The 24,862-nt window shown below is 41.6% G+C and overlaps 1 protein-coding gene and 1 non-coding gene across 2 annotated transcripts in view; one reads left to right on the top strand and one right to left on the bottom strand.

Annotated features, from left to right (window-relative positions):
• Positions 1-19,720, bottom strand: part of Susd5 (sushi domain containing 5) — a 50,166-nt gene extending 30,446 nt beyond the window's left edge. Inside the window, exons 1-3 of the mRNA XM_040289915.2 lie at positions 19,283-19,720; positions 12,037-12,214; positions 9,022-9,140 (exon numbers count right to left, since the gene is read on the bottom strand). Coding sequence (XP_040145849.2) covers positions 9,022-9,140; positions 12,037-12,214; positions 19,283-19,394 — 409 coding nt within the window. The 5' untranslated portion in view covers positions 19,395-19,720. The remainder of the gene's footprint in view (positions 1-9,021; positions 9,141-12,036; positions 12,215-19,282) is intronic.
• On the top strand, positions 11,428-11,500 carry Trnas-uga (transfer RNA serine (anticodon UGA)). Its single transcript has one exon. It is a non-coding gene; the product is annotated as a tRNA-Ser (tRNA).
• Positions 19,721-24,862: the final 5,142 nt, after the last annotated feature.

The raw sequence follows: 24,862 nt of genomic DNA, 5'->3' as shown, positions 1-24,862 counted from the left end.
CACCCTCAATATTGGGGCAAGGTGGGGATATCATCCCAATGTACCTTCTGAAGGACAAACTACTCCCATTAGCCTCTATCAACTCAGACTAATGGGATTCCGGCTAGTATCTTGGGACAGAAGGCTCATTCTTTCTCTCCTCCATGCTCAGCTGCCTATGGCTCACCTGAGGGTACTCCTCTTTTCTCCTCCTTCAGGATCTAACTCTGGGAGAATGGAGGCTCTTTATCAAACTCTATCAAAGAACAAATACTTGCAGTCTCACATAGTTCTATATATAAAACACAACACCAGTTCCTTGGAAGGAAAATCTAGGAGCAGGGCGATTGTTCTGAAAATAAAGGGGAACCTCAGGTCAAATCCACAGCCCAGACTCTTGAGGATCTCCTTTTTCAGAGTTAATTTCCAGATTGACAAGGGCTAGAATATGGTTCAGGAAAACCACAATCAGGCTCCTGAGAGTCTGGGTACACAAGCCATATGTTTCTGGATTTCCCACAAATGTTCAAATCAGGAAACACACTGCTTCTGAGCTGGTGTGATTCAGGATCTCCAGGACAACAGTTTCATGCATTAACGCAACCAAGTGTATGCCAAAAACACCACTCACACCCAGGTGCAACTTGAATTAGTCTCTTTCACTAACCTTCTCATCTTGAACCTCACAAGAGAGCTACCGAAAACAGCTTGGCTATACACTTGAACCCACTTCTCCTCTCCAGGGAAATGGACACTTGATAAATTGACTAGTTTTATGCTACTTTTCAATTATTTTGTAGGTAGGGACTTGGTTTGTGGATTTCTTAGGTCTTACAGCAGAGTTTCAATAGTGTCAACATCAATTTCTATTCTTTTCTATTCCAAGGAAAGATTTCATAAAAGATCTTTGTCAAACAAATGTGCACTAGTAATATCAAGTAAGTGTGTACTAGGGAACACATGGTTTGTCTCATTTTTCAATTTAAAAGGGCATCTACTGCCAGTTAGAGCTTCTGATGACCAGAGTTTCCACTGAGTTTAAAACTCAAATGAAGACAGGAGCATTTATCTTGAGAAACTGTAAGACTCCAGCCTGCAAGCCCCGTTACTATTTCACAAACCAAAGATGTGGAAATTGGGATACAAAGGTTTGACCTTTTCTTCATTCTTTGGTGTTACCTGAACTGTGTGACAAAGTTGTCTTTAAGCCAAGTGTAGTGGTGCACACCTGTAATCCCAGCTACTTGGGCAGCTGAGTCAAGAGGATCAAAAGTTGGGGATCAGGGCTGGGGCTGTAGCTCAGGGGTGGAGTGCTTGCCTAGCATGTGTGAGGCACTGGGTTGGATCCTCAGCACCACATAAAAAAATAAATAAATAAGGGCAAGCTGTTAATCTACAACTATAAAAGAGATTTTTTTTTTTAAAGTTAAGATCAGCCTGGGCAACTTAGCAAAACCCTGTTGTTGTTGTTTTTAAAAACAAACAAACCTGTGATTGCAGAACTCCTGGTACCAAGTGAGCCATGATTATTCCATAACATAATACCAATGAAAATAATGTGATCTGTGAATTTGTTTAGATGTGATGAATTTGCTTATTGTTATTCAGTAAAATTCCATCAGTATGGAAAGACTTAAATATTTCCAGTCTATGTTAATGGTATAACTCACTATGACATATTTGTTTGGGTTTATAGCTTGTTTGTTAATTTAACATTATATTGTGCAATTCTCCCCTGTTGACAATTAGTTGTATTGTTTGAATTTATTTGTAAATGACTACAGATTCTTGTATAAATGTACCATAATGGACCCCCTATGGTCAGACACTAACTTTGTTTTCCTTTTTCTCCTATAAAATAATGAACACATTTGCACTAAAGGAGTTTTGTACTAAAGGAGTTTGTACTAAAGGAGTTCAGGAAACCCACCCTCCACCCCCGCCAGGAGTAAGGTAATGAACACCAGAGTGTATTTTTAGGACCATGAAAGGGAGAGAGATGTTATGCTGGCCAAAGAGACAAGGAGCAACAGCTTGAGAATATGCATCAAATATTTTCTAAAGAGTTCCAAGTGGTTTTATTTGTTCTAACTCCTTACAACAATCCCCTCTTTTTTTTGAAATGCTGAGGCCTTTTGCTCCTCTTTTAACTCTCCGCTTGCCTGGTTTCCCAACAGGCTGGTAGGGTACTAGTAGGTATTATTGACCAGCTCTGCAGGAAGGGCAGAGCCTGCTGGGGATGGCTGGAGGAATGGCTGTTGTAAGACGATGAGCAGCGTGGGATGCAGCCCACAATAGACATGACCTTGATGCAGTGTCTGGCACACAGTTCTCAACTTTGGGCCGTGTTTCACAGTCAGTAGGATTGGGGCCCCCACTGTGGAGCAGCCCAGCCCACCTCCCCTGACCCTCCATGTAGTCCTCGGAGCTGTCCCCTTCAGCACTCAGGTTCTTCCCCACATAGCTCATTTTCACCAAGGAGAGATGAGCAACAGAGGACTGGGGAATCTACATTATTATAAAGCATAAACAAAAGAGCAGCTGGATACTGGAGGCCCCTAGCAAATACTAGGGAAGGACCCAACTCCATGTGAAGAGAGCTGCTCCCCTACTGGGGTTTTGCAGTGCCACGAGGGCTGCTTGCTAGCACAAGCCCCACGGAGGGCCAAGAAAGCAGCTGGCTCCCATGGGCTTTAGGGTCAGAAGTTTGCACGTCCTGATCTCTTTCTAGCTCTGGCTTTGGGCAACTGATAACTACCTGAGCCTGTGCAAGTCACTGGCAGGATTCAGTCTACTAATAAAAATAGTTCTGATAAATAGTCAGAGTGAGCGTGTGGTCTTTGCTCTAACTGGAGCACACCTTGCCCTGGATTTTCTGTCTTCCTCCAGAACTCTGAGTCACACAAAGTCCCTTTCTAGGACTGTTTCTAAGCAAGTGACCCTTGCAGGTCCAGAGGTTGCAGTGGAACAGCACAGAGGAAAGTAGCTCAAGTCTGTGCTCAGAGGCCACCAGGACCCCCCATGGTACAAGAGAGCTTGAGAACAAAGTCACTGCTGGTGCATCCATTTCTTCTTTTTTTTTGGGGGGGGGTGGATACCAGGGATTGAACTCAGAGGCACTCAACCACTAAGCCACCTCCCCTAGCCCTATTTTATATTTTATTTAGAGACAGGGTCTCCCCGAGTTGCTTAGTGCCTTGCTGTTGCTGAGGCTGGCTTTGAACTAGGGATCCTCCTACCTCAGCCTCCCGAGCCACTGGGATTACAGGTGTGCGCCACCACGCCCTGCTTGGTGCATCCATTTCTGGGGGCTGTACATGTGATTACAAGGTGGGGCTCTGGACCTGTCACATTCACCATGTGAAAAACACACCACGACTCCCTGAACACACTGACCAGTCCAAAGTGCAGCTTCAGCTCTTCTGAGCAACACAGAAGTGGAGAAGTCCGTCCTGGTCGTTGGTGCCCACAGGCCCAGATTACAAAGACATCACAGAGGTGTTTGCCCCATGGGCCAAAAGACCCCTTGGCAACATTTCTCTGGCTGCCCTTGGCATTTCTGGGAACTGGGTGTTTGTGTGTCAGGACTGGCCTAACCCATATTTTTGTAGTGGAAAGCCTCAGTCCTGACACCCATCCAAGCCTGGTATGTGGGTGGCAAGGGAGGGGACTTCACTGGTTCTTGCAATGGAGATTATTTGGGCTGCCTTCTGCAGCCACATCAGACCTGCCCAGCAGCTACTGGAGCCCCCAGGGCTGTTCTGAACCTGGCACGTCTCCAGGAGCGTGAGTACAAGGGCTCATGTAGACCTAGTCTCTCTAGAGCCAGTGGGCTCTTTAAACTCCTAGCCTTGCCTTCTCCTATTTTTTTGGTTTTTAATGTCCTGTACTCTTTTTCATACTCATTATTCCCATGAAAGAAAATCTTACAAGTTCCATCTCAAATGCCACTGCCTCAGAAAGTCTCCCTAGTTATCTTTCTTTTTTGTGTGTGTGTGTAATGAAAACATATTCATTTCTTAGCTATCCCAATATACTGCCAACTCCAGGGTGGGGACAAATCCTCTGTCTATCATCTGTCTGAAGCACCTGCAAGTATAAGCACTGGACTTTGCATGACCCTGGACAACTAAATAAACAAACGATCAACACCAAGTCAATGATAATGAGCTCAGTCTGACATACTTCCTTGGGAGACCCTGAACTAAATATGTTTTATCAGCTATTCTACACAGTGCGATTAACTGGTTCCAGTCCCATGGTCACTGGACAATTCCCCCAGAGCTACTCATGAGACACAGGGCCACTTCTAGGTAGACCTGGGAATTGGCTACTCTCAAAAATTCCTGTTTACTCTCCAAGACAGGTAAGCGCTCAGCTCTCTTCTTGTTGACATAAAGGAAGGGAAACTGGGGTGGAAGAGCACAACTGGAATCCCAGTGACTCAGGAGGCTGAGGCAGGAGGGTCGAAAGTTTGAAGCCATCCCTCAGCAACTTAGTGAGACCCTATCTCAAAATAAAAAGTAAAAAGGACTGGGAAGGTAGCTCAGTGGTGAAGCACCCCCTGATATAATCCCCAGTGCTGGAAAAATAAAATAAACTCAAGGAAGGCAATGATCCATTCTCGTTTTTTTAAGGGAAGTACCCGCAACTCTGAAGTATGCAGCACTGAGAAGGTCAGGATGGCTGGTGGGGAAGCGGGGCACAACCAGCCCTGGCTCAGTGTGGACTCACAGAAGCACACAGAATGGAGCCTTGTGGTGCCACATGCAGAAGGTGAGAGGAAACTGGAAGCCTCCAGACCCCAAGCCACGGACCCCACCGACAAGCTGCCAAGAGAAGCAAAGCAAGAAAACCCAAGTGGAGGCGACTTATTTCATCAGCATCCAGTTGGTTAAAAATAACTTCACTTATTAGTTTAAGTGAGATCACCACAGGGCTGGAAATTCACTGTCAGTGAAACAAAAATACTGAAAGGAAAATGAGAGACGTCTACGTTGGTGATGCACTTTATTTTAATCAAGAAGCACGGGAGCAGGGGCCTGGGCTGTGGCTCAGTGGTGGAGCGTTTGCCTAGCACGTGTGACGCACTGGGTTCCATTCTCAGCACCACATAAAATAAATAAATAAATAAATAAATAAGCACAGGAGGAAGCTGCCCTAACATTCCACAGGCCCCATGCTCCTTCTGGGCTCTTCCCGAGGCAGATGTCTGCCATTTAGAGAGTCAGCACCCTCGTCTGTCTTGACAAAGGCAAACAGCAGCAAGGTGCTCAGTACCATCAAGCATCATTCGGAAAGAAGCAACCTTTGAAGAAGTATGACCCTAGGCTTGTGCTCGGCTCAACCCATCCAACGGCCTGTTTACCTGGGTCTGCACCAAGACCCTGCACCTTCCTGCAGCGACAGATTTCCCTTGTTGACTACTGTCAACAAAGACCCTATGAGGAAAGAAGTGAATCCTCTGAGAAGAGTGGAGGGTATGGGAAACTGTTTTCCTCCTAAAGGAGGAAAGAAGAGGAGGAGGGAGAGAATTCTCTTTGAGTGACTGTGGGGAGTCTGTCCTGCTCTTGTAGAGAGCCTAATCCCACCTCAGGATGCATGGCTCACCTAAGGCCTCCTTAACAATTAGGCCCCACAGGACCAAGACTCCAGGCTTCCCCTTACAGGCCCTGCCTGTGCAGCCCTCCTGACTGGGTGGTGAGGGAGGCCTGGCTGGGCTCAGGCAAACTGCTGCAGGACACAGAGCCCTGGAGGACCCTGACCACAGGAACCCCACGCTGCGCCTGCTGTGTCAAAATGGAGCCCGTCTTCAGGCACGTGGACAGGCGTCATGACAGCCACCGCACATACATTATCTGAAGCATCTTCTGCCTCACAGGGGAGTGAGCTCAGGGAGCCTCAAAGCCATTGCCAGCATCGATCCTCTGCCTCTCAGATACACGTAGACCATCTGCTGCTGGGCTGCTGGTGACCTGCCCTTGCTGTGCTCAGCAACGCCCCCAGTTTCACTTCACAGGTTGGCTCCCCACATCTCACAGGGTTGGGTTTTGTTGTTTTTTTTTTGCAGTGTTTATGGTTATCGGTTGTAACTGTTGTTACTGCTATTATTGTTGCTACTGAAGAAGTACATTGATCATTTGATTTTTTTGAACAATTTTTAATTTCAAAGTTATGGAAAATTTGTAAGAATGAAGAACTTCCATATACCTTTTATTTACTAATTTACCAATGTGAATTAATTTTGCCCCCTTTGCTTTATAATTCTCTTTTCTCTCTCTCTCTCTCTCTCTCTCTCTCTCTCTCTCTCTCTATATATATATATATATATATATATATATATATATATGTATATATATACACACACACACACACATACACACTCAAACATACATATATACATATCTATGTACATATATGAAAGTATATACATGTACATAAATATAGATACATATGTATCTATATTTATAATTCTGTTTTATTTTGTTTGCAGTGCTGGGGATCAAACTCATGGCCTTGGACACAAGTGAGTGATCTACCACCGAGCTTTATCCCCAGTCCTCTATGATTATTTTATGAACCATTTGAGAGTAAGCTGTAGATACTATGGCCCTTTGCTCCTAAAAACTTTAGTGTGCATTTCCTAAGAAAAAGAACATTCTTTTACATAACTGCAGTACATTGACTAAAATCAGGAAATTTAAACATCGATACCACACTATTATTTAATTCATAATTCAGAGTCAAATGTCATCAACTACAGCTATTTTTTTTTCCTGGTCCACAATATAACCCAGAGTCACACATTTAATTTTGTTGTCAAATCTTTTCATTCTATTTTAATCTAGAACAATTGCTAGCCTTTCTTTTTCTTCTAACATTTTTTTAAAAGAGTAAGGTGCTCCTCAGTTTGAGTCTGGCTTGGGTTTCCTCAGGATTAGATTCGGGTTATACATTTTTGGCAGGAATACCACCAAATCAATGCAACACATCAGGAGGCACAAGACATTGCTTTGTCCATGACTCAGATTTGCAGTCACTATCGTGGCTTTGATCTTCACACCCCGTACGACATGAATGGACATTTCCTATCTTTGGCTGCATGTATTGAGATTATGGGCAAAAGGGGCACACACTTACAGTCACACACTTGTGATGGGCTGTGCGGTAGAAATCCCGGGCTAGCCTGTTGCATGATGAGGAGCATATGGACCAGATCCTCCCCTCACCCTAGCCAACAGCCAGCCAAGTCCTAGAAGCAAGGCTACCTGTCAAACAGCAGCTGATCATAGATTCATAAGTGAGCCCAGCTGATGGTAACAAAAGAGCAACATAAATTGATGGTCCACAAAACTGTGAGCTAAATATGTCATTTTAAGACACTGCATTTTATGGTGGTATGTTACCTTACAAAAGCTAAATGATAGCTCTTATTTATTAGGGGAAAGAGACAGGACTCTTTCACTTGAGATCACAGAAGAAACAAAGTTATCCTGCTTTTCTTCTAGCTCTCTCCTATCTCCTTCAGGGATCTGATGCTCCACCTATGTTTGGGATTCAAAAAATCATTTAAATTTTTTTTTAAAAAATTTGTTCTAATTAGTTATTACATGACAGTAGAATGCATTTTGACACACTGCAAAGGATCATTTTATTTATGTGATTTTTAAAAAAATCACAGATTCTTGCTCTCCCTGGGTCTTTCCAAAACAAAGATACATCTCTTGATTAATTAGACAGATCAAGAGTCTCTCACAACACTCTTCAATAAAAATCAGTACCTGAAGAACCATCCTGAACAGAGACCCCATAGCAAAGGAGAAGCCTATCATTACCAAACCTGTGGCAAACATCTTCCAGGGCCTTAGGGGTTCACTATGGCTCTCACACTGACCAACTCCTCTGACCTCTTCTTTAGAGGTGAGGATTTGGTGCATCTGGGATACAGCCTGAGGATTTGTGTTTTTAACAAGTTTATCTGGTATTTCTGATGATCACCAAAGTTAAAGAAATCCTGCATTATTAAAGTAGTTCTCAACATAGGGTGCACATTAAAATCACTGAGGTGGTTTCAAAAAAAGCTCAATGCCCAGAACATTGACATCAGAATTTCTAGGTCTGGCACTCAGGCATCAGTATTTTTGAAAAAAATACTTCCCAGATGAGTCCAGTATATTCAGTCAAGCAGAACCTGTGCTGATTTCCATGACTGATGATTAAGAAGTTGGCTTTTTCTCCACTCACATGAATAGTGCCCTTCAACGGCATGTGTTTCTGATAATGAAGGTGTACTTATTTTGGTGCACATGAAATGCTGCCCTGGAGACTTCTTTATGGTTTTCTCTCCACCACTCAGCTGACTTTCCAGACTGAAGGTGGATTTTCCTTCCTAAGAGCAGTTTCCTAAATCCCATAAATTTCCTTTTTTTTGGGAATGATAATTTTCTTTTCAGTGTGCTGTTCACTGTGGAGACAGACTGAAGAGCAAGCTGTGAGCATTAACAACTGTAGCAGATGCTGCTGAGGCTCTGCTGTTATTCCATAGAGACATGGATCATTCCTATGCACAGGGACTCCTGATGGGCAACTATGCCTCTGTTGAAGGGCATCAAGCATGCTAGGTAAAAACTCTACCTCTTATCTATGCAAATGAATAAACCAGAAGAGCCTGGGAATTTACATTTCCTGAAGCAGCCTTTCACCAATGACTGACAGATGGGGTATACATACCCCAGCTCCCTCACCCAATCAGGGAAACCATGAATATGTACATCATCGCAGAGGTTCATTGAGAGACTGGGCCAAAGCTACTCCACCTCACCACTACTGTGAATTTTGCTTAATATTGCACCAAATTGCCATCTACCCTTTCCTGTCTAATTTTTCACTGCCCTATTGGCTTTTCTTTGGAAGACTTCAAAAATTTCTTTGTAAGGCTTTAGAGAAACCATATCTCAAGGCCTTCCTCTCCAGAACCCAACCTAAGACAGCAACCGACAAGATCACCCAGTTCAAGACCTTTACAAAGATGGTAGCACTGACCTTCATTCTTAATACAAAGGGCATGGTACATGCCACCAGGAACTGGGTTGCTCTCAATTCTCACATCGATTGCTTTCATGATTTGCTGTTCACCACTCCCTTTGCTACACACAGTTGTCCTGAAATAAAGAAGGCACAGGGTTAGGAGGACTTCTCTGTGTTGACAAAAAAATGGGAAAGAACAATTCTTTTCTGCTATTAGTTCTGAATCAGCAGAGACTTTTGTGATTCATGAGCTTTGGCTGAAAGCATCAATATAGAAACATTCTCCCTAAACAAAGGTCTACATTCAGGTAGACAGGTGGTGCCTGAGTTGAAGTCATAGGTGTTGATTCAAGTTTCAGAAGCAAAACATTGGTGGTATTTTCAAATATGTTTAGTTTTGACTTCATAAAATTCTGTTCTCTGCTTTTTTCAAATTTAAGTAAAGTAAAGTATTAGTTCATAAACCTATAGCTTTTCTCATTTTCTTACATAAACATTTAATTCATTATATTTCCCTCTAGGTATAGCTTTAGTAACACTTCATGAGTCTGGATATGTTTCTGATATTATTCAATTCTAAATATGTGCCAATTTCCATTATAATCTATTTTTGTCCCATATTTCCTTGACTTATTAAAATTTAATATTACTTTTACTCCCTCCGCCAATAATATGTATCATTAACTGCATGATATATCATGTAATACCATGTATTATTAATATGTATGTATTAATTTGCTTCAAATATTGCCACATATACTATTTTTTAGTGTGCAGTATTATCACTGCTTTATATAATTTTAATCTGCCCACATATTAACTTATTCCATTCATTCTTTTTCATATCTCCAGACTTCCACCTGCAATTATTTTCCTCCTGCCTGAAGAACACCCTTTAGTGGTTTTTGTTTGTATGTTTGTTTGTTGGTGCTGGGGATTGAAACCAAGGCCTCGGCACATTAGGCAAGTACTCTACCACTGAGCTACACCATCAGCCTTCTTCCGTGTTTCTTTTAGTGAAGGTTGAGTGTAATGGATTCTCTTGTCTTTTATCTATCTTACAATGTCTATTTCATCTTTATAACTGAAAGATATTTCACTGGATATATACAATTCTAGGTTGACAGTGATTTTCTTTCAGCACTTTAAAGTTACCAATCAATCATCTTTGGATTTTGTCAGTTTGTTATTGTTCCTTTGAAGATGATCTTTTTCTTCATATTTGATCCTTGCCAATCTTTCAATGATATGCCTAGTTTTCTCTCTCTCTCTCTCTCTCTCTCTCTCTCTCTCTCTCTCTCTCTCTCTCTCTCTCTCTCCTTCTCTTTCTCTCTCTTAGCAGCACTGGGGATAAAACCCAAGGCATCAAGCATGCTAGGCAAAAACTCTACCACTGAGCTATATATCCAGCCCATGGATTTCTTTTCATTTGTCCTACTCAGACTTCACAGGTTTTCTTGAATCTGTGCCTTGATGTTTTTCTTCAGTTGTGGATCATTCTTATATCATTCTTATTCCATTTCTTTAATTTTTCCTTTTATAGTTCGAATTATACACATCTTGTTTGACTTTTACCTTTTCCTCTACACTTTTCACTCTTTTTCCGCTGTTATTTATTATAAATATCTTCCTGTGGAATATCTTCCAGTTCACTAATTCTCTTTTTGGCTCTTTTTAACCACCTATTAGAGATTCATTTATTAGATGAAATCTGTTAGATTTATCCTCATTAAGTTTAGTTTTTATATTTTTCTAGAGCTTCCATTTGGTTATTTTTATAGTTTCCCATCTTCTGCCAAAATTGCCTTCTTGCCTTCTAAATCTTTGAACATTTTAAGGATAGTTACTATAAAGTCTATAGCTACCAATGCTTATATTTAGATATCTGGAGCCGTTGAATTCAAGTATTATTCAATCCAAATTTGTGGCTTTCAAGTATTTGATGTTTTGCTCCTGCTTCTCAGAGGGCCTGTGTCCAATTTACTGTACTGTGTACTGTGTCCAGTTTACTCTTATTCCTGAGGTACATGCCAGGAAGGTACAACCCAAAGCAAAAAGACTCACTGGAAGGGGCTGGGGATTGTAGATCAGTGGTAGAGCGCTGGCTTAGCACATGTGAGACACTGGTTTCAATCCTCTGCACCACATAAAAATAAATAAATATTGTATAAAAAAGAAATCTTCTAAAAAAAAAAAAAGACTCACTGGACCTCCTCTACAGAATTTGAATTTAAATCTCAATCCTCCTAGTCTATGAGGCTACCAAGAATGCTACTCAAGCCAGGTGCAATGGCTCATGCCTGTAATCCTAGTGACTTGGCCAATGGATTTGATCCCCAACACCATTAAAAAAAAATGTAAACCTCCATCCATCCCATGTTCCTACACATATGCAAATGTTTAAGACTATATACCAGGGTTGGGGATATAGCTCAGTTGGTAGAGTGCCTGCCTTGAATGCACAAGGCCCTGGGTTCAATCCCCAGCACCACCAAAAAAAAAAAAAAAAAAAAAGAGAGAGAGACTGTATACAAACATGTACTAGTTTTGTCACTTGAAGAGAAAATTCAAAATAACAAAGTCAGGGATTAAAAAAACAAAACAACAACAACAACAAAAAAAAAACAAAAAAACCCTGTGACTTAACTCCAGAATTCAAAACAAGAACATCCTGAAAGAAGCCACTTCCCATAGCTCTTTGCCTATCCTAGTGCCTCCAGAGAACTTTTTTTTTTTTGGCGGGGGATATTAGGGATAAAACCCAGGGGTACTTTACCATTGAACTACCTCCCCATTATTTTTCTAATTTATTTATTATCTGAGGTATTAAATTTATCTACTTTATTTTCACTATGTTGCTGAGGTTGACCTCAAATTTATAATCCTCCTGCCTCAGCCTCTTGCATCTCTGGGATGACAGGAGTGCACCACCACATCTGGCTAGAGAACAATTATTGAGCCCCCCTATAAGACTTGATCAGACCCCTGGGGTGAGGGCAAAGGAGGGTTTTCCCCAGCTGTCCAACTTACCCAAGGGTGCCATCTGCCAGCCAGCCTGTGGTGCACACCGCCAAGGTGCAATCCTGGACCACTCTCCGCAGCTCTTCCGCAGACACCAGGTGAGCTCCCCTGGTCTTACAGGAAAGCCGTGCTGTCTCCAGGTCCAGGCCCTGAGAACCATTCTGAGACTCTAGCACAAAGAGCTTCCCTGTGTGGGTATAAGCACAAACATGGGGAATCTAAGATCCATGGAAATTTAATCTCAGCAAACTCACTGGCAGACGCTGGTCACCACTGAAGCTTCCCAACTGACTGAGACTCAAATGCAGCTACCTCCATTGAACACGGTCTCTGGGACCAGGTGATAACAATTACACTATTTTTTTTTTTTTAGTGTTTACTGATGGTATTTATTTATTCTTCAGCTGGTTCATATTATTTGCCTTATTTTACTTTTATTGGTATATATTAATTATACAGCATAGTGGGTTTAATTATGACATATCCATATATGCATATAATTTGATGTTTCATTCCCCAACACCTCCCCTTTCTTTCATCCCTCACCCTGATTCTCTTTCTCTACACAAATCATCTCCCTTCTGCATTCATGATGTTCTTTCCACCCCCTCTAGCTTCAACATATGAAAGAAAACATGCAATACTTGTTTTTCTGAGTTTGGCTGATTTATTTTAACATGGTGTTCTCTAGTTCCATCCATTTTTCCCTCAGATGACATAATTTCATTCTGCTTTATGGCTGAATAATACTCCATTGTGTGTGTGTGTGTGTGTGTGTGTGTGTGTGTGTGATATTTTCTTTATTTATTCATCTGTTGATGGACACCTAGGCCAATTCCATCACTTAGCTATTGTGAATTGTGCCACCATAAACAGGTATGCATGTATCTCTGAAGTAGGCTGATTTTGATTTTTTGGATAAACACTGAGTAGTGATATAGCAGGATCATATGGTAATTCTATTTTTCTTTTAGTTTTGAGACAAAGTCTCACTAAGTTGCCCACGTTGTCCTTGAACTTGATTCCTATTCCCTCAGGCCCTCAAATAACTTGGATTACAGGTGTGGCCACCATGCTGGGGTCTATTTTTATTTTTTCATTTTTTGAGGAAACTTATAGGATGTTTTTGTTCATTTTTGTCTTTTCGGTTTTTTTCAGGTTCTTGCTATGTTGCCCAGACAGGTCTCCAACACAAGGCCCACAAATGAACCAATATGCCTGGCTTGCTCTTGTATTCTTAAGCAAACAAACAAACAAACAAAAACCCAGCCACTCTGGCCTGTTATCTAGATAAACCTTTCAACTCTTTCTTTTAAAAGATGTTTTATAAACACCCGTGAGGCAAAGCTCAGCTACTTGGGTTTCCGTGAGGTAGTTCACTCAGTGCCCCAGGCACAGATTCAGGACTCAGCTCTGTCTTCTTCTGCCTCCCCGATCCTTGGTGACCCACTGCATACATAGCAGGTTGCTTCACTTCCCTCTGTCCCTTGCCTGAGGTCATTACCAGGCCCTTCCCACAACAAATTCACTTGCACACACTAAGCTTCTCTCCTACTGGACAAGACAGCGGGGACCATGTCCGCTACATGACGGCTTCCTGCAGCACATCAACAAGTGGGTATGCAGCAGGCCTCTAAGAGCGTGTGACTGACATGGGAATGAGAACATGAATTCAGGCAGAGGCAGAAGCCCAGGCTGAAGCAAAAGAGAACTTTAGGCAGGAAAATCATGGCATGGAAGGGAGCACTGTGGTCCCTAAGAGCCTCCTGGAGGGATAAAGTGATACTTTGGGTGGCCCCATCAGGTTTAAAGGCAGGGAAGAAAAAAACAGAACGAAACATCTATTTTTTTTGGGGGGGGGTGTTGAACTCAGGGGCACTCGACCACTGAGCCACATCCCCAGCCCTATTTTGTATTTTACTTAGAGACAGGGTCTCAATGAGTTGATGGAGCGCCCCGCTTTTGCTGAAGCTGGCTTTGAACTCGTGATCTTCCTACCTCAGCCTCCCGAGTCGCTGAGATTACAGGTATTTAACTGCACACCAAACTACAGAACATACATCTGTTTTAGGCACATGCAGAACATTTGTAAAATTGATCAAATTATTACAAATCTAAAAGAAATCTCAGGTATGGCTTGGCAGCTCATGTCTGTAATCCCAGCTACTTGGGAGGTTGAGGCAGGAGGATCCCAAGTTTAAGGCTAGCTCCTGCAACTTAGTAAGACCCCTGTCTGAAAAGTAAAATGGGCTGGGAATGTAGCTCAGTGGTGGATCACCCCTGGGTTCAGTCCCCAGTATTGCCAAAAAAAAACCAAAACACACCTCAAATCAAACAAACAAAACAAAACATGAAAGACCAAAATCATACAAACAAATGCTTTTAGATCACAGTAAAAACAAGCCAAAATCATTTCTTTTATTTATCAAACACCTATATAATGTTTACTATAGGCCTAGTAGTATAAATGTTTTATGAATATTCATTATATTAATCCTTATAACAACTCTATGATATAGGTGTTATTATTAGCCCCATTTTATAGTTAAGGCTTAGTCTTAATTCTCGCCCTAGATCACATAGCTGGTATACAAAATCAGGCAATTTGACTCTCTGTCACTGATCTTAATCACTGCGTTATATTGCCTCTCAATGACAAAGTGATAACTAGGAAAATTCCCTTATGTTTGGAAATTTCAAAATTTACTTCCAAATGAGCCATGTGCTCAAAGAAGCAACCACAATTAAAATCAAACATTTTTAACTTACAGGACAAAATCTTGTGGAGAAACTAGATTTAAGGGAAATTTATAGCCTCAAGGTTCATATTACAAAAAAAGTATAGTTGAAATATTAATGATCTAAGATTTTATCTGTAAAACATTCTGAAAAAGAACACAAAAATCAAAGCTTCTAAAGAAATGGAAAGAAGGAAATAATAAATATAGAGTCAAATCAATGAAATGGAAAGGAACACAGAAAATACACCAAAGCCAAAAGATGGTTTAAAAAATTTTGATAAATCCCTAATAAAAGATATAAGACAGAAAGAGAAAACACAAATCACCAACATCAAGAATGAAAGAGAACATCACTACAGATCCCAAGGACATCGAAACGCTAATTACAGACTGTTGTGTTATATATGCCAGCACATTTGACAACTTAGATGAAATGGGAAATTTTCTTAAAAAAAAAAACAACAGAAAAATGGACACAAATGAATTTTTAAATCTTAATATTCCTTTATCTACTAATAAAATTAAATTCATTATTTAAAATCATTCCACAAGAAAAAACTCCAAACACAAATGATGTCACTAACAAATCAGGCAAACAAATAAGACAAAACAAAAAAAGTCTCACTTTACAGAAACCCTTTCAGAGAACAGAAGAGGGAACAACTTTCCAATTCCTTTAGGAACCATCATAACCCTAATACCAACACCTGACAAGAAATGAAAATTACAGCCCAATACATTTGGTGATAGATTCAATAATCCTAAACCTGTTGCCCTTGCTCCAGGGTCACTCCTAAGTCTTCTCTTCTCACTGTGAAAATTTTGCTTAGAGTTCCATCCACATGTGATTTTAAAGACCATCCTTACACATTTTGGTTGGTTTTTTGTGTGTTTGTTTGTTTTTGGTATTGGGGATTGAACCCAAAGAGACTCAACCACTGAGCCACATCCCCAGCCCTAAAATATAAAAAATATTTATATAGAGACAAGGTCTTGCTGAGTTGCTTAGGGCCTCCCTAAGTTGCTGAGGCTGGCTTTGAACTTGTGATTCTCCTGCCTCAGCCTCCCGAGCCACAGGGATTACAAGCATGCACCCCTGAGCCCAGCAGAGATGGCCCATTTTTTCTCTTGAGTCCAGATCTTTTCCATTTGCTCCTTCCAGCCCCATCTTTCCTCTTGAAATAACTGATATGTCTTTCTACATCCAAGAATGCCCCAGTCACATCCATCCTCCCTACATCACTGTTCTGGTGATTTTGTCAAACTGTGGATCTAATCAGATCTAATCTACTACTTGAAACCATTCAATAGCTTCCTCTCCTATGAGGCTCCAAATTATCTTGACCCTACCAATTTCTCTAGCACCATCTTGAACCACTTCTCCATGGACCCTCAGCTCCAACCATTACCTCCCATGCCCCATTTCCCCTACCAACTTATACGTTCTTTCAACACCATTCTCCTCCCGGAACACTCTTTGCTTTCTTTTGCTAGTTAATTCTTACTCATCTTTCAGGTTCTCCTGCATCAAGTCAAAATCTCCCATATTATTCTCTCAAGAGCGCTTTCTATCCTTTACTATTATCAATGACTAAAATTGCAATTTCATATTTCATTCATAGAATTATTAGCCTAATGATTCCCTCCCCCCTGGATTTTTAAAATAAAATTTTTGTAGGTACATGATAATTATACATAAGAGTAGGATTTGTTGTTATATATTCCTACATGCAAACAATATAATTTGGTTGATTTCATTCCCTAGAACCTCCTTTATCCTTTCTCCTCCTGGTTCCCTTCTTCTACTGGTCTACTTTAGATTTCTCTGAAATCCTCCCACTTTTTTTTCCCATTTTCCCAGCTGGATTTTTAAGCTCCCTAATAGAAAGCACTTATTTCTCTTCATCATTCTATATAGTGCCTAATAGAAACTCAATAAATATCTCTTGAATGAATCTTTCCCTATAATCATTACCCAAACATTTAATTTGTATTTAACTAACATGAAGATTTTTCCCCCCATTTTGAAAGTATTCAAAAGTCCAGTGGCAGGTCTCCTTTATGTGTGAGATGTTTGTCTCATTAGTCAAAAGTAAAATAAATATTTTTCATTTGCCTTTTTCTTCTGATGTATTTTTTAGAAATAATTTCTCTCCACATAATGTAATGTGTGCATCACAGTTTAGCTGAGCATTTATTCTTCCTCCTCCCAACATATAGCACACAAATAACTAACTGTAGGAAGTGGTGCTAGCTAAACATACATTGAGTAAAGAATCTTTTCATAATGTAGCTTATAATTCTTCAATGGCTCTATTATAAAAGGTGGAGCTCAGCAAGCAGAATTTCTTAAAAGGAAGTGGACTTCTAGTTCTTCATTGGAAAAGTGGAGAGGATAAAAAAGGAGGAAGGAGAAAGGAAACATTTTCAGCAAGTCACAAGGAGACTTGTCCTTGAATGTTGTTCTCTCTTTCCCTTTGTTCAAGGACGTTTTTGCCTTCAATTTTCTATGACCCACATCAAGCCAGATAGATACAAAATATTGATGAATATCCATGTCATATTCCACTTAAGTAGTCACAATGGGGCAAAACTCTAAAACCTCATAGATATTTCTTTAAAAGGAACTAAAATTGGTACAAAAGTGTACGTTGTTCAAAAGTTAATACTAGCTCCAGTTCATTTGACGTGCATTCCTTAAAATCAACTTTTTTTTAAAAAAATAACTCTACATCAGGCCAAAAATTCTAAAGAATTACCAATGGATTGGCTGTTAATAACTACTGTTTCATTTGGGGTTGATAGAAGTGTTCTAGAATTAGATGCCCAAGCATGGTTTGCACAATATGATGATCATACTAAAATCCACTGAGTTGTACATTATAAAATGGTAAATTTCATGTGACTTACATCTCAATTTAAAAAATTAACAGTGATTGCTAACAGTTGTAAAATCGTTCACAGCTAACTCTGAGGACAGGAAGGAAATAAGACATTCATCCTTAATTAGAAAGAGCACTTCCACCCTACAGGTACAGCAAAGAGCATAAAAATTCAAGATAATATCTGCAGTATTTTATTATTTTTCCTTGGCTTTCCCTTTTCCTTAATCACCACGCTTCTTTTTGTCAATGTTGCCTAGTTTCGTCCATTATGATGCATTTAAGAATAATATTTCAGCAGTGAGTGGTAGTTGCACGCTTGTAATCCCAGGGCTCCAGAGGCTGAGACAGGAGGATCACGAGTTCAAAGCCAGCCTTGGCAAAAGGGAAGCGCTAAGCAACTCAGTGAGGCCCTGTCTCTAAATAAAATACAAAATAGGACTGGGGATATGGCTCATTGGTCGAGTGACACTGAGTTCAATCCCCAGTACTCCCCCCCCCCAAAAAAAAAGAAAAAAAAAGAATAATATTTTAAAATACACAAAGCATCTTGCATTGGCTGAGGGGTTTCCTCCTTTATCAAATCTGAGTCATCCTACGCCTGACTTATTAGAAACCCTCATGGATGTGAAGACTGATGGTTTTTAAGTTTGCTTCCTTTTAGATCCTCCTGCGTTAAGTTCAGGGGCTTTTGTGCCAAAATCAAAATATGGTTGTGGCTCAGTGGGCAGAGCGCTAGCCTAGCATGCATGAGGCACTGAGTTCTATCGTCAGCATCACATAAAGATACACAAATAAAATAAATGTATTGTGTCCATCTACAACTTAAACACACACACACACACACACACACACACACACACACACACACACACACGGTTGAGTTAGCTTTTCAAAAAGGAATTGATACTGGGCCCCCGGAACCTGCTGACTTACGGCAGGTATTAAAAGCTGAATTCAGGTTCAAAAACCAAAGCGGGTCAATTCTCAAAAGAATCTCCTATATTTCATGTCTCATCCCCACCTTGCATGGGCTCCAGCCCCATTGTTTTTTTTTAATCATCTGTCCCATTTTCCCTGCCACTCAGAGTCTTTGCAGAAGCGACAGCTATTCCCTCTACTCAAGGCACTCTCTTCTCTTCGCCTAGTGAATTCCCACTCATCGTTTAGATCGTCCTGGTCCAAGTCAGTGCATCCGAGGTTGTTATCTACCTAACGGTCCTGTCGTCCAACACATTTAACAGTCCTTGAGAAATTGAAAGGTGGTGGAAACGTAATCCCAGCCAAGGTGGTTCTAGGGTACCCAAGACGTGATTTCATTCTAAAAAGCTTTAACCTGGACCTTGGAAAAGCTAGCGGCGGGACCGCAGGACCAACTCACAGGCTCTTCCCAGTGCGCGCCCTCAGCGAAGGGAGGGAGAGTCCAAGCACCTAGGCTGGTGCTGGGCGCTCTGGCGCGCAGAGACTCGATGGACCGGGAGAGGGGTGCTGGGTCACAGGACCGCCGCTCGCCTCCTTCCTCCCGGGCTTGATGCTTGCCCTGCCCTTCCGAAGGAGCAGCTCCGGCGAGAGTCGCCTTCCCCGCCGGACCCCACGCTCCACCCCAGGCCCTGTTGCCTCTGGAACACTCACCATCCGCCCGCACGGAAAGGCGCGGCACACCCAGCAGGAGCAGCGATGCCGCCCAGAGGGCAGACAGGAGGCTGTGCGCGGGGACACGCGAGCCGGGTCGCTCAGCAGTCATGGTCCTGTTGTCCACTGGCCGGCCGGCTCGGCTGAGGTCTCCAGTTGCGATCGGGGTTGCCCGGGCCACTGCCCAGCGCGCGCCACTTGGCGCTGCGGTCTTTGCTTTGCTAGCAAGTCGCTAGCTTCGCGCCCGGAGCGCCGAGAGGAGGAGTGAGGTGAGCTGGTGGAGGTTTGGGGCGCTGGAGCCTCAGAAGGAGCGCTGGGGCTACCGAACTCCCGGGGGTCTTCTCCGTGGCGCCGCGGAGGCGGCTGTAACCCGGCTCCGCCTCCGCGCTGGGCACCTGGAAGCCTCGGTGCCAAAATGGGCTGCGCCCGACCGTGCGCTCTGAGGGCGACGGCGCGAGGGGGGTGAGGGCGCCGGGAGGCGGGGAGAGCAGAGTCGGTAGCTAGAAACCCGCTCCCGTCTGGGGTACTTGGGTGACGCAGGGTGACAGGCCGAACCCCACCGGGAGGACCATTAAAAACTGGGTGCTTAAATCTGCCCTCCACCTCTTGACTTTCCAAGAGGAAAGTCTTGACTCGACGTCCTCTTACAGAACAGGAACTTTTTTCTTTTTTCTTCTTTGGAAAAAGAATCCAACTTGCTAATGACAAGATTCCTTTCTCCCCCCCCCCCCCCCGTCAGAAAAGGACATCTGCAGGGATGCCTTCTTTTTCACTTTTCCTAGTATATCCTAGTAAATCTCAAAGAACATCAAAGATACTGGTGGGGCTGCCACCACTACCACCCGCCTCCCAAATCAGGGCTCCTTGACCTTGAGAGGGCCTGAGATTCGGATGCTTTACAGACGGACTGGGAATTTATGCTTTAAGGAAATGTCCCAGTGAATTCTGAATTGACTCCTTACAGTTCAACCTGTCCTGTCTCCCCAGCATCAACAGCTCTATTTAGTAGAAGAAGACTTGCTTTTCTCATAGAGCAATAAAGATCAGTATCTTAGAACTGACACATGGGTGGCACTCTCCAGTTTACAAACCCCTACATATTTATGTGCGTGTCAACAAGTATCACCTGAATGCCCACAACATGCCTACCCTTATACTAGACCCTGATAAGACCATAATTTGTCCTTAAAAACGCCCCCCCCATAACACTTAAATAAGACAGATACTAAAGAGAAAAGGAATGTTTGGTGATAAAATGAACAAATAATTGTCTCCAGTTAGTGAACCAGGATGTAGAAATTGAAAGAATTTACTTTTCACAGTAAGAACTGGGATATGAAACCCACAACTCATTTACTCCAGATGTCATTTTTCAGGTCAGGTAATTTTGGAAGTGCACCGAAAAAGATCTTCTTTCCGCATTCCTTCCTATCAATTACAAGGCTCCTATTAGTGATTAATTCCTTCATGTAATTAAGTTTTGCTTTTGAAACACATATACTCTAGAGAGTAGAATCCCTGCCAATCATTCACATGTAAGTGCAAATGAATTTACTTAGTTACTTTGCTTCTAACAGTTAGCTGGTAATGTAGGAGTGAGACTTCACATGTCTGGGCCAGAGGAGACATTTTAAACCCTCAGTTAATGCTGAGAATGGAGGAGAGACCAAGAGGCATCTGCAGGACTTCCCTCTGACCCACACTGGAGCTGTGCCTAGTGGTGTTTTTGGAACAATCATTTTGATACTACTACCTAATCCAAATGGCATTTAAAACATTATCTTTATTCATATTTGTCTTGATAAGTTCTAATTTGGGGAAATGGCATGCTCTAAAGGTGTATTTGGTACAACTGCTTGAGAACAGTATTTGACTGTTTCCTATAAAGTTAATAGTGCACTTATTTTAAATCCCAGAAATTTCTCTCACAGGTGTATCTCCAAAAGAAATGAAAAAAAAAAAACAACAGATTTTTTTACAGAAATGGTCAGAGCATCTTTATCTATAATAATCATAAGCTGGGAGCTACTCAGATGCCATCAACAGATGAATAAAGAAAACAAACTCATGTTCACATCATGGGAGACTATTCAACAACATGAAGAACAAACTATTGAATGTGTTACTTGGCAATGTGGATTAATCTAAAAAATATTGAGAGAAAAAGGTCTATGCAAAAGGGTTCCTACTATATGATCCCATTTACATGAAGATCAAGAAGGGTAAAACTCGCCAGGTGTGGTGGTGCACACCTATAATCCCAGCAGCTTGGGAGGCTGAAGCAAGAAGATCATGAGTTCAAAGCCAGACTCAGCAAAAGCAAGGCACTATGCAACTCAGTGAAACCCTGTCTCTAAATAACATACAAAATAGGGCTGGGGGTGTGGTTCAGTGGTCGAGTGCCCCTGAGTTCAATCCCCAGAAGGCCCCCTCCCCATCAAAAAAAAAGGGGGGGTAAAAATTAAGCCAGGAGTGGTGGTGCATGCTTGTTATCCCAGTGACTTGGGAGGCTGAGGCAGGAGGATCATAAGTTCAAAGTCAGCCCCAGCAACTTAGGGAGACCTGTCTCAAAATAAGAAATAAGAAGAGCTGAAGATATGGCTCAGTGGTTCAGTGCCCTTGGGTTCAACCTCTGGTACAAAAAAAAAAAAAAAAAAAAAAGGCGTGTGTGTTAATCTGTGATGAGAAAAATTGCCACAGTGGTTGTTTTTTAAAATTTTGTATTTGCTATTTTTAATTATACATGACAGTAGAATGTGTTTTGACATATTATACATACATGGAATATGACTTTCATTTCTTGTGGTTGTACATGATCATATTCTCATATATAAAATAGGAAAGTTATATCCAATTCATTCAACTGTCTTTCCTATTCCCATCCTCCCTCCCTTCCTTTCCTTCCCTTTTTCTAATCTAAAGAACTTCTATTTTTCCTACCCCATTATAGCGTCACAAAGTCTTATCCTCTATCACCTGGGAATGATGTCAGCTCAATCAAATTTCCACCTGGAACAACACTGTAAAATTAACCAACTCAGTATTTGCCTTCACATAATTTTTTTTATGGAAAGAGAAAAGGGAAGAAAAAACAATTGTTTGTCATATATACACACACACACAAATATATATATATATATATATATTTTTTTTTTCTCCTTCTATTCTGTGAGTATCTTAGCCTACATGGGTTTGTATGTTTGCTTTTTAACTGATGAGAGAAACCAAACTTTTATTCCTACCAATGCCCTGTCTTTACTAGTTTGCCATGGCTTCTTACTGGATGTGGGAGTCCCCTTAGATCTAGATATAATCACCCATGCTCCATTATGGAGAATTAACCCCGCTCCCCCTTGGTCGTCAGGATCAATCATCCCAATCAGCAGAATAATCTTGTCTACCTGTTGGTTTTTTTTTTCAATTTTTTATTTTTTTTATTGGTTGTTCACAACATTACAAAGCTCTTGACATATCATATTTCATACATTAGATTGAAGTGGGTTATGAACTCCCAATTTTACCCCAAATGCAGATTGCAGAATCACGTCGGTTACACATCCACAATTTTACATAATGCCCAATTAGTAATTGTTGTATTCTGCTACCTTTCCTATCCCCTACTATCCCCCCTCCCCTCCCCTCCCATCTTCTCTCTCTACCCCATCTACTGTAATTCATTACTCTCCTTGTTTATTTTCCCATTCCCCTCACAACCTCTTATATGTAATTTTGTATAGCAATGAGGGTCTCCCTTCATTTCCATGCAATTTCCCTTTACTCTTCCTTTCCCTCCCATCTCATGACTCTGTTTAATGTTAGTCTTTTCTTCCTGCTCTTCCTCCTTGCTCTGTTCATAGTTGCTCTACCTGTTGGTTTTTAAATATGAGGATACATGTGGGCTGGGGTTGTAGCTCAGCTGGAGAGCACTTGCCTAGCATGTGTGAGGCACTGGGTTCAATTCTCAGCACTGCATGTGAATAAAATAAAGGTCCATCAACCACTACAAAAATATAAAATAAATAAATATGAGGATACAAGATCACCTGAGAGCAGTATCAGCTTCCTATGTTTGGGAACATGCCTGTATGTTATGCCAATGGAAATATTTCCACGTCTCCCAACTCATCAGTCTAAGGGTTGCAGGGATGTCATGTAAAACTTTGATAGATGGATTATTATATGTAATAGCAGAAAAGTCATTCCCACTTTCACCTTGGTTCTTAGACCAGTATGTTCTGTCTTATAAATTACACCACATATTAGCTGCTGGCATAAGGCCTATATTTTATGCTGGGTGACTGTCCCCAAATGACCAGAGTGATTTCTTATAGTTCCTTTCTTGACTGCACCTCCACCTTCCAATCCAGCCACCTGTTTCTGGGTAAAACTCATGGGATAAGACAATTGCCTCACTGTATCTTCTGCAAAATTTGTTACTTGGTGTGATGTGTGATACCATGGCAATAGATGAGACATTCTGAGTCCACATGTAGGAGCAGGGCAGGCAGGAAGGCAAAATCATACGTAGAATAAGAATCCATCCAATGAAACAAACAACTGTGGCTTCTGTGAAGAAAGGGACCCAGTGGAAACAACCTTTGTCAACAGAAGAGAACAGCTAGGGAATAATGTCCTTTAGGGACTCATGGTGTCCTGCACTGTTGGCACAGTGAGGGTAATCAGGTTAAATCTGGAGAGAAATCTGTGGTACTATACCCCTGCACAGCTTCCGTCCCTGCCACCATGGCCCCCACATACATGATTCTATTACACAGGCATTGATAGAGCTGGAGAAAGAGGCACCGACCATCAGAGCCCAATTGATTATGAGAGCATCCTCTCCGTCAAATGTCTGGTGGGTGTGGGCTACACATACATTCACAGACTGTGCCCATTCCAAAAGGCCCATGTTGACATCCTTGATGCCAGTCTGCCAGTCTTGAGCTTTTCAAGTTGCTGACCAAGCATTAGGCACTGTCCACAAATCATTAAAGATCTATAAATGAAACTATATCTCCTCCCTTATAAACCAAAGCTCAGCCTGTATTTTCTTTTGCTAAAGATATTTTTAATTAAAAAATTTTTTTTGTTGTGGTAAAATATACATAAATTTACCATTTTAACTGATTAACCAACTAACCACCACTGTGCCAAGTTCAGCAGCATGAAGTAGATTCACACTGTTGTACAACCACCACTACCGCCCATCTCCAGAACCTTTGCATCACCCCAAAATGAAACTCTGAATTCATCTTAAGCAGGGAGTGTAGCTCAGTGGTAGAAGGCATGCTTAGCACATTTCATGGCCTTGGGTTCCATTCCAGACACCAAAAAAAAGGAAAAAAAAACCTAATAACTATTTTTCCACCCTCTACCCCCAATGACCACATATCTACTTTCTGTCTCTATAAATATTCCATGTGCCATAGGTAGGTGAAATCATACAATGTCTATTCTTTTGTGCCACTACTGTTTTTTTTTGTGTGTGTATGTGTGCCATACCAGACTGGAGATGACTAGTGCCAGACCATGGACAGCCCAGTGTAAGTCCTACATTTTTTCCTCCTCTATTAAGTGAAA

This window comes from Ictidomys tridecemlineatus, chromosome 2, assembly GCF_052094955.1.
Source record: "Ictidomys tridecemlineatus isolate mIctTri1 chromosome 2, mIctTri1.hap1, whole genome shotgun sequence".
NCBI lineage: Eukaryota > Metazoa > Chordata > Mammalia > Rodentia > Sciuridae > Ictidomys > Ictidomys tridecemlineatus.
The sequence above is the reverse complement of the archived record's forward strand: the minus strand, read 5'-3'. Positions and strand labels throughout refer to the sequence as shown.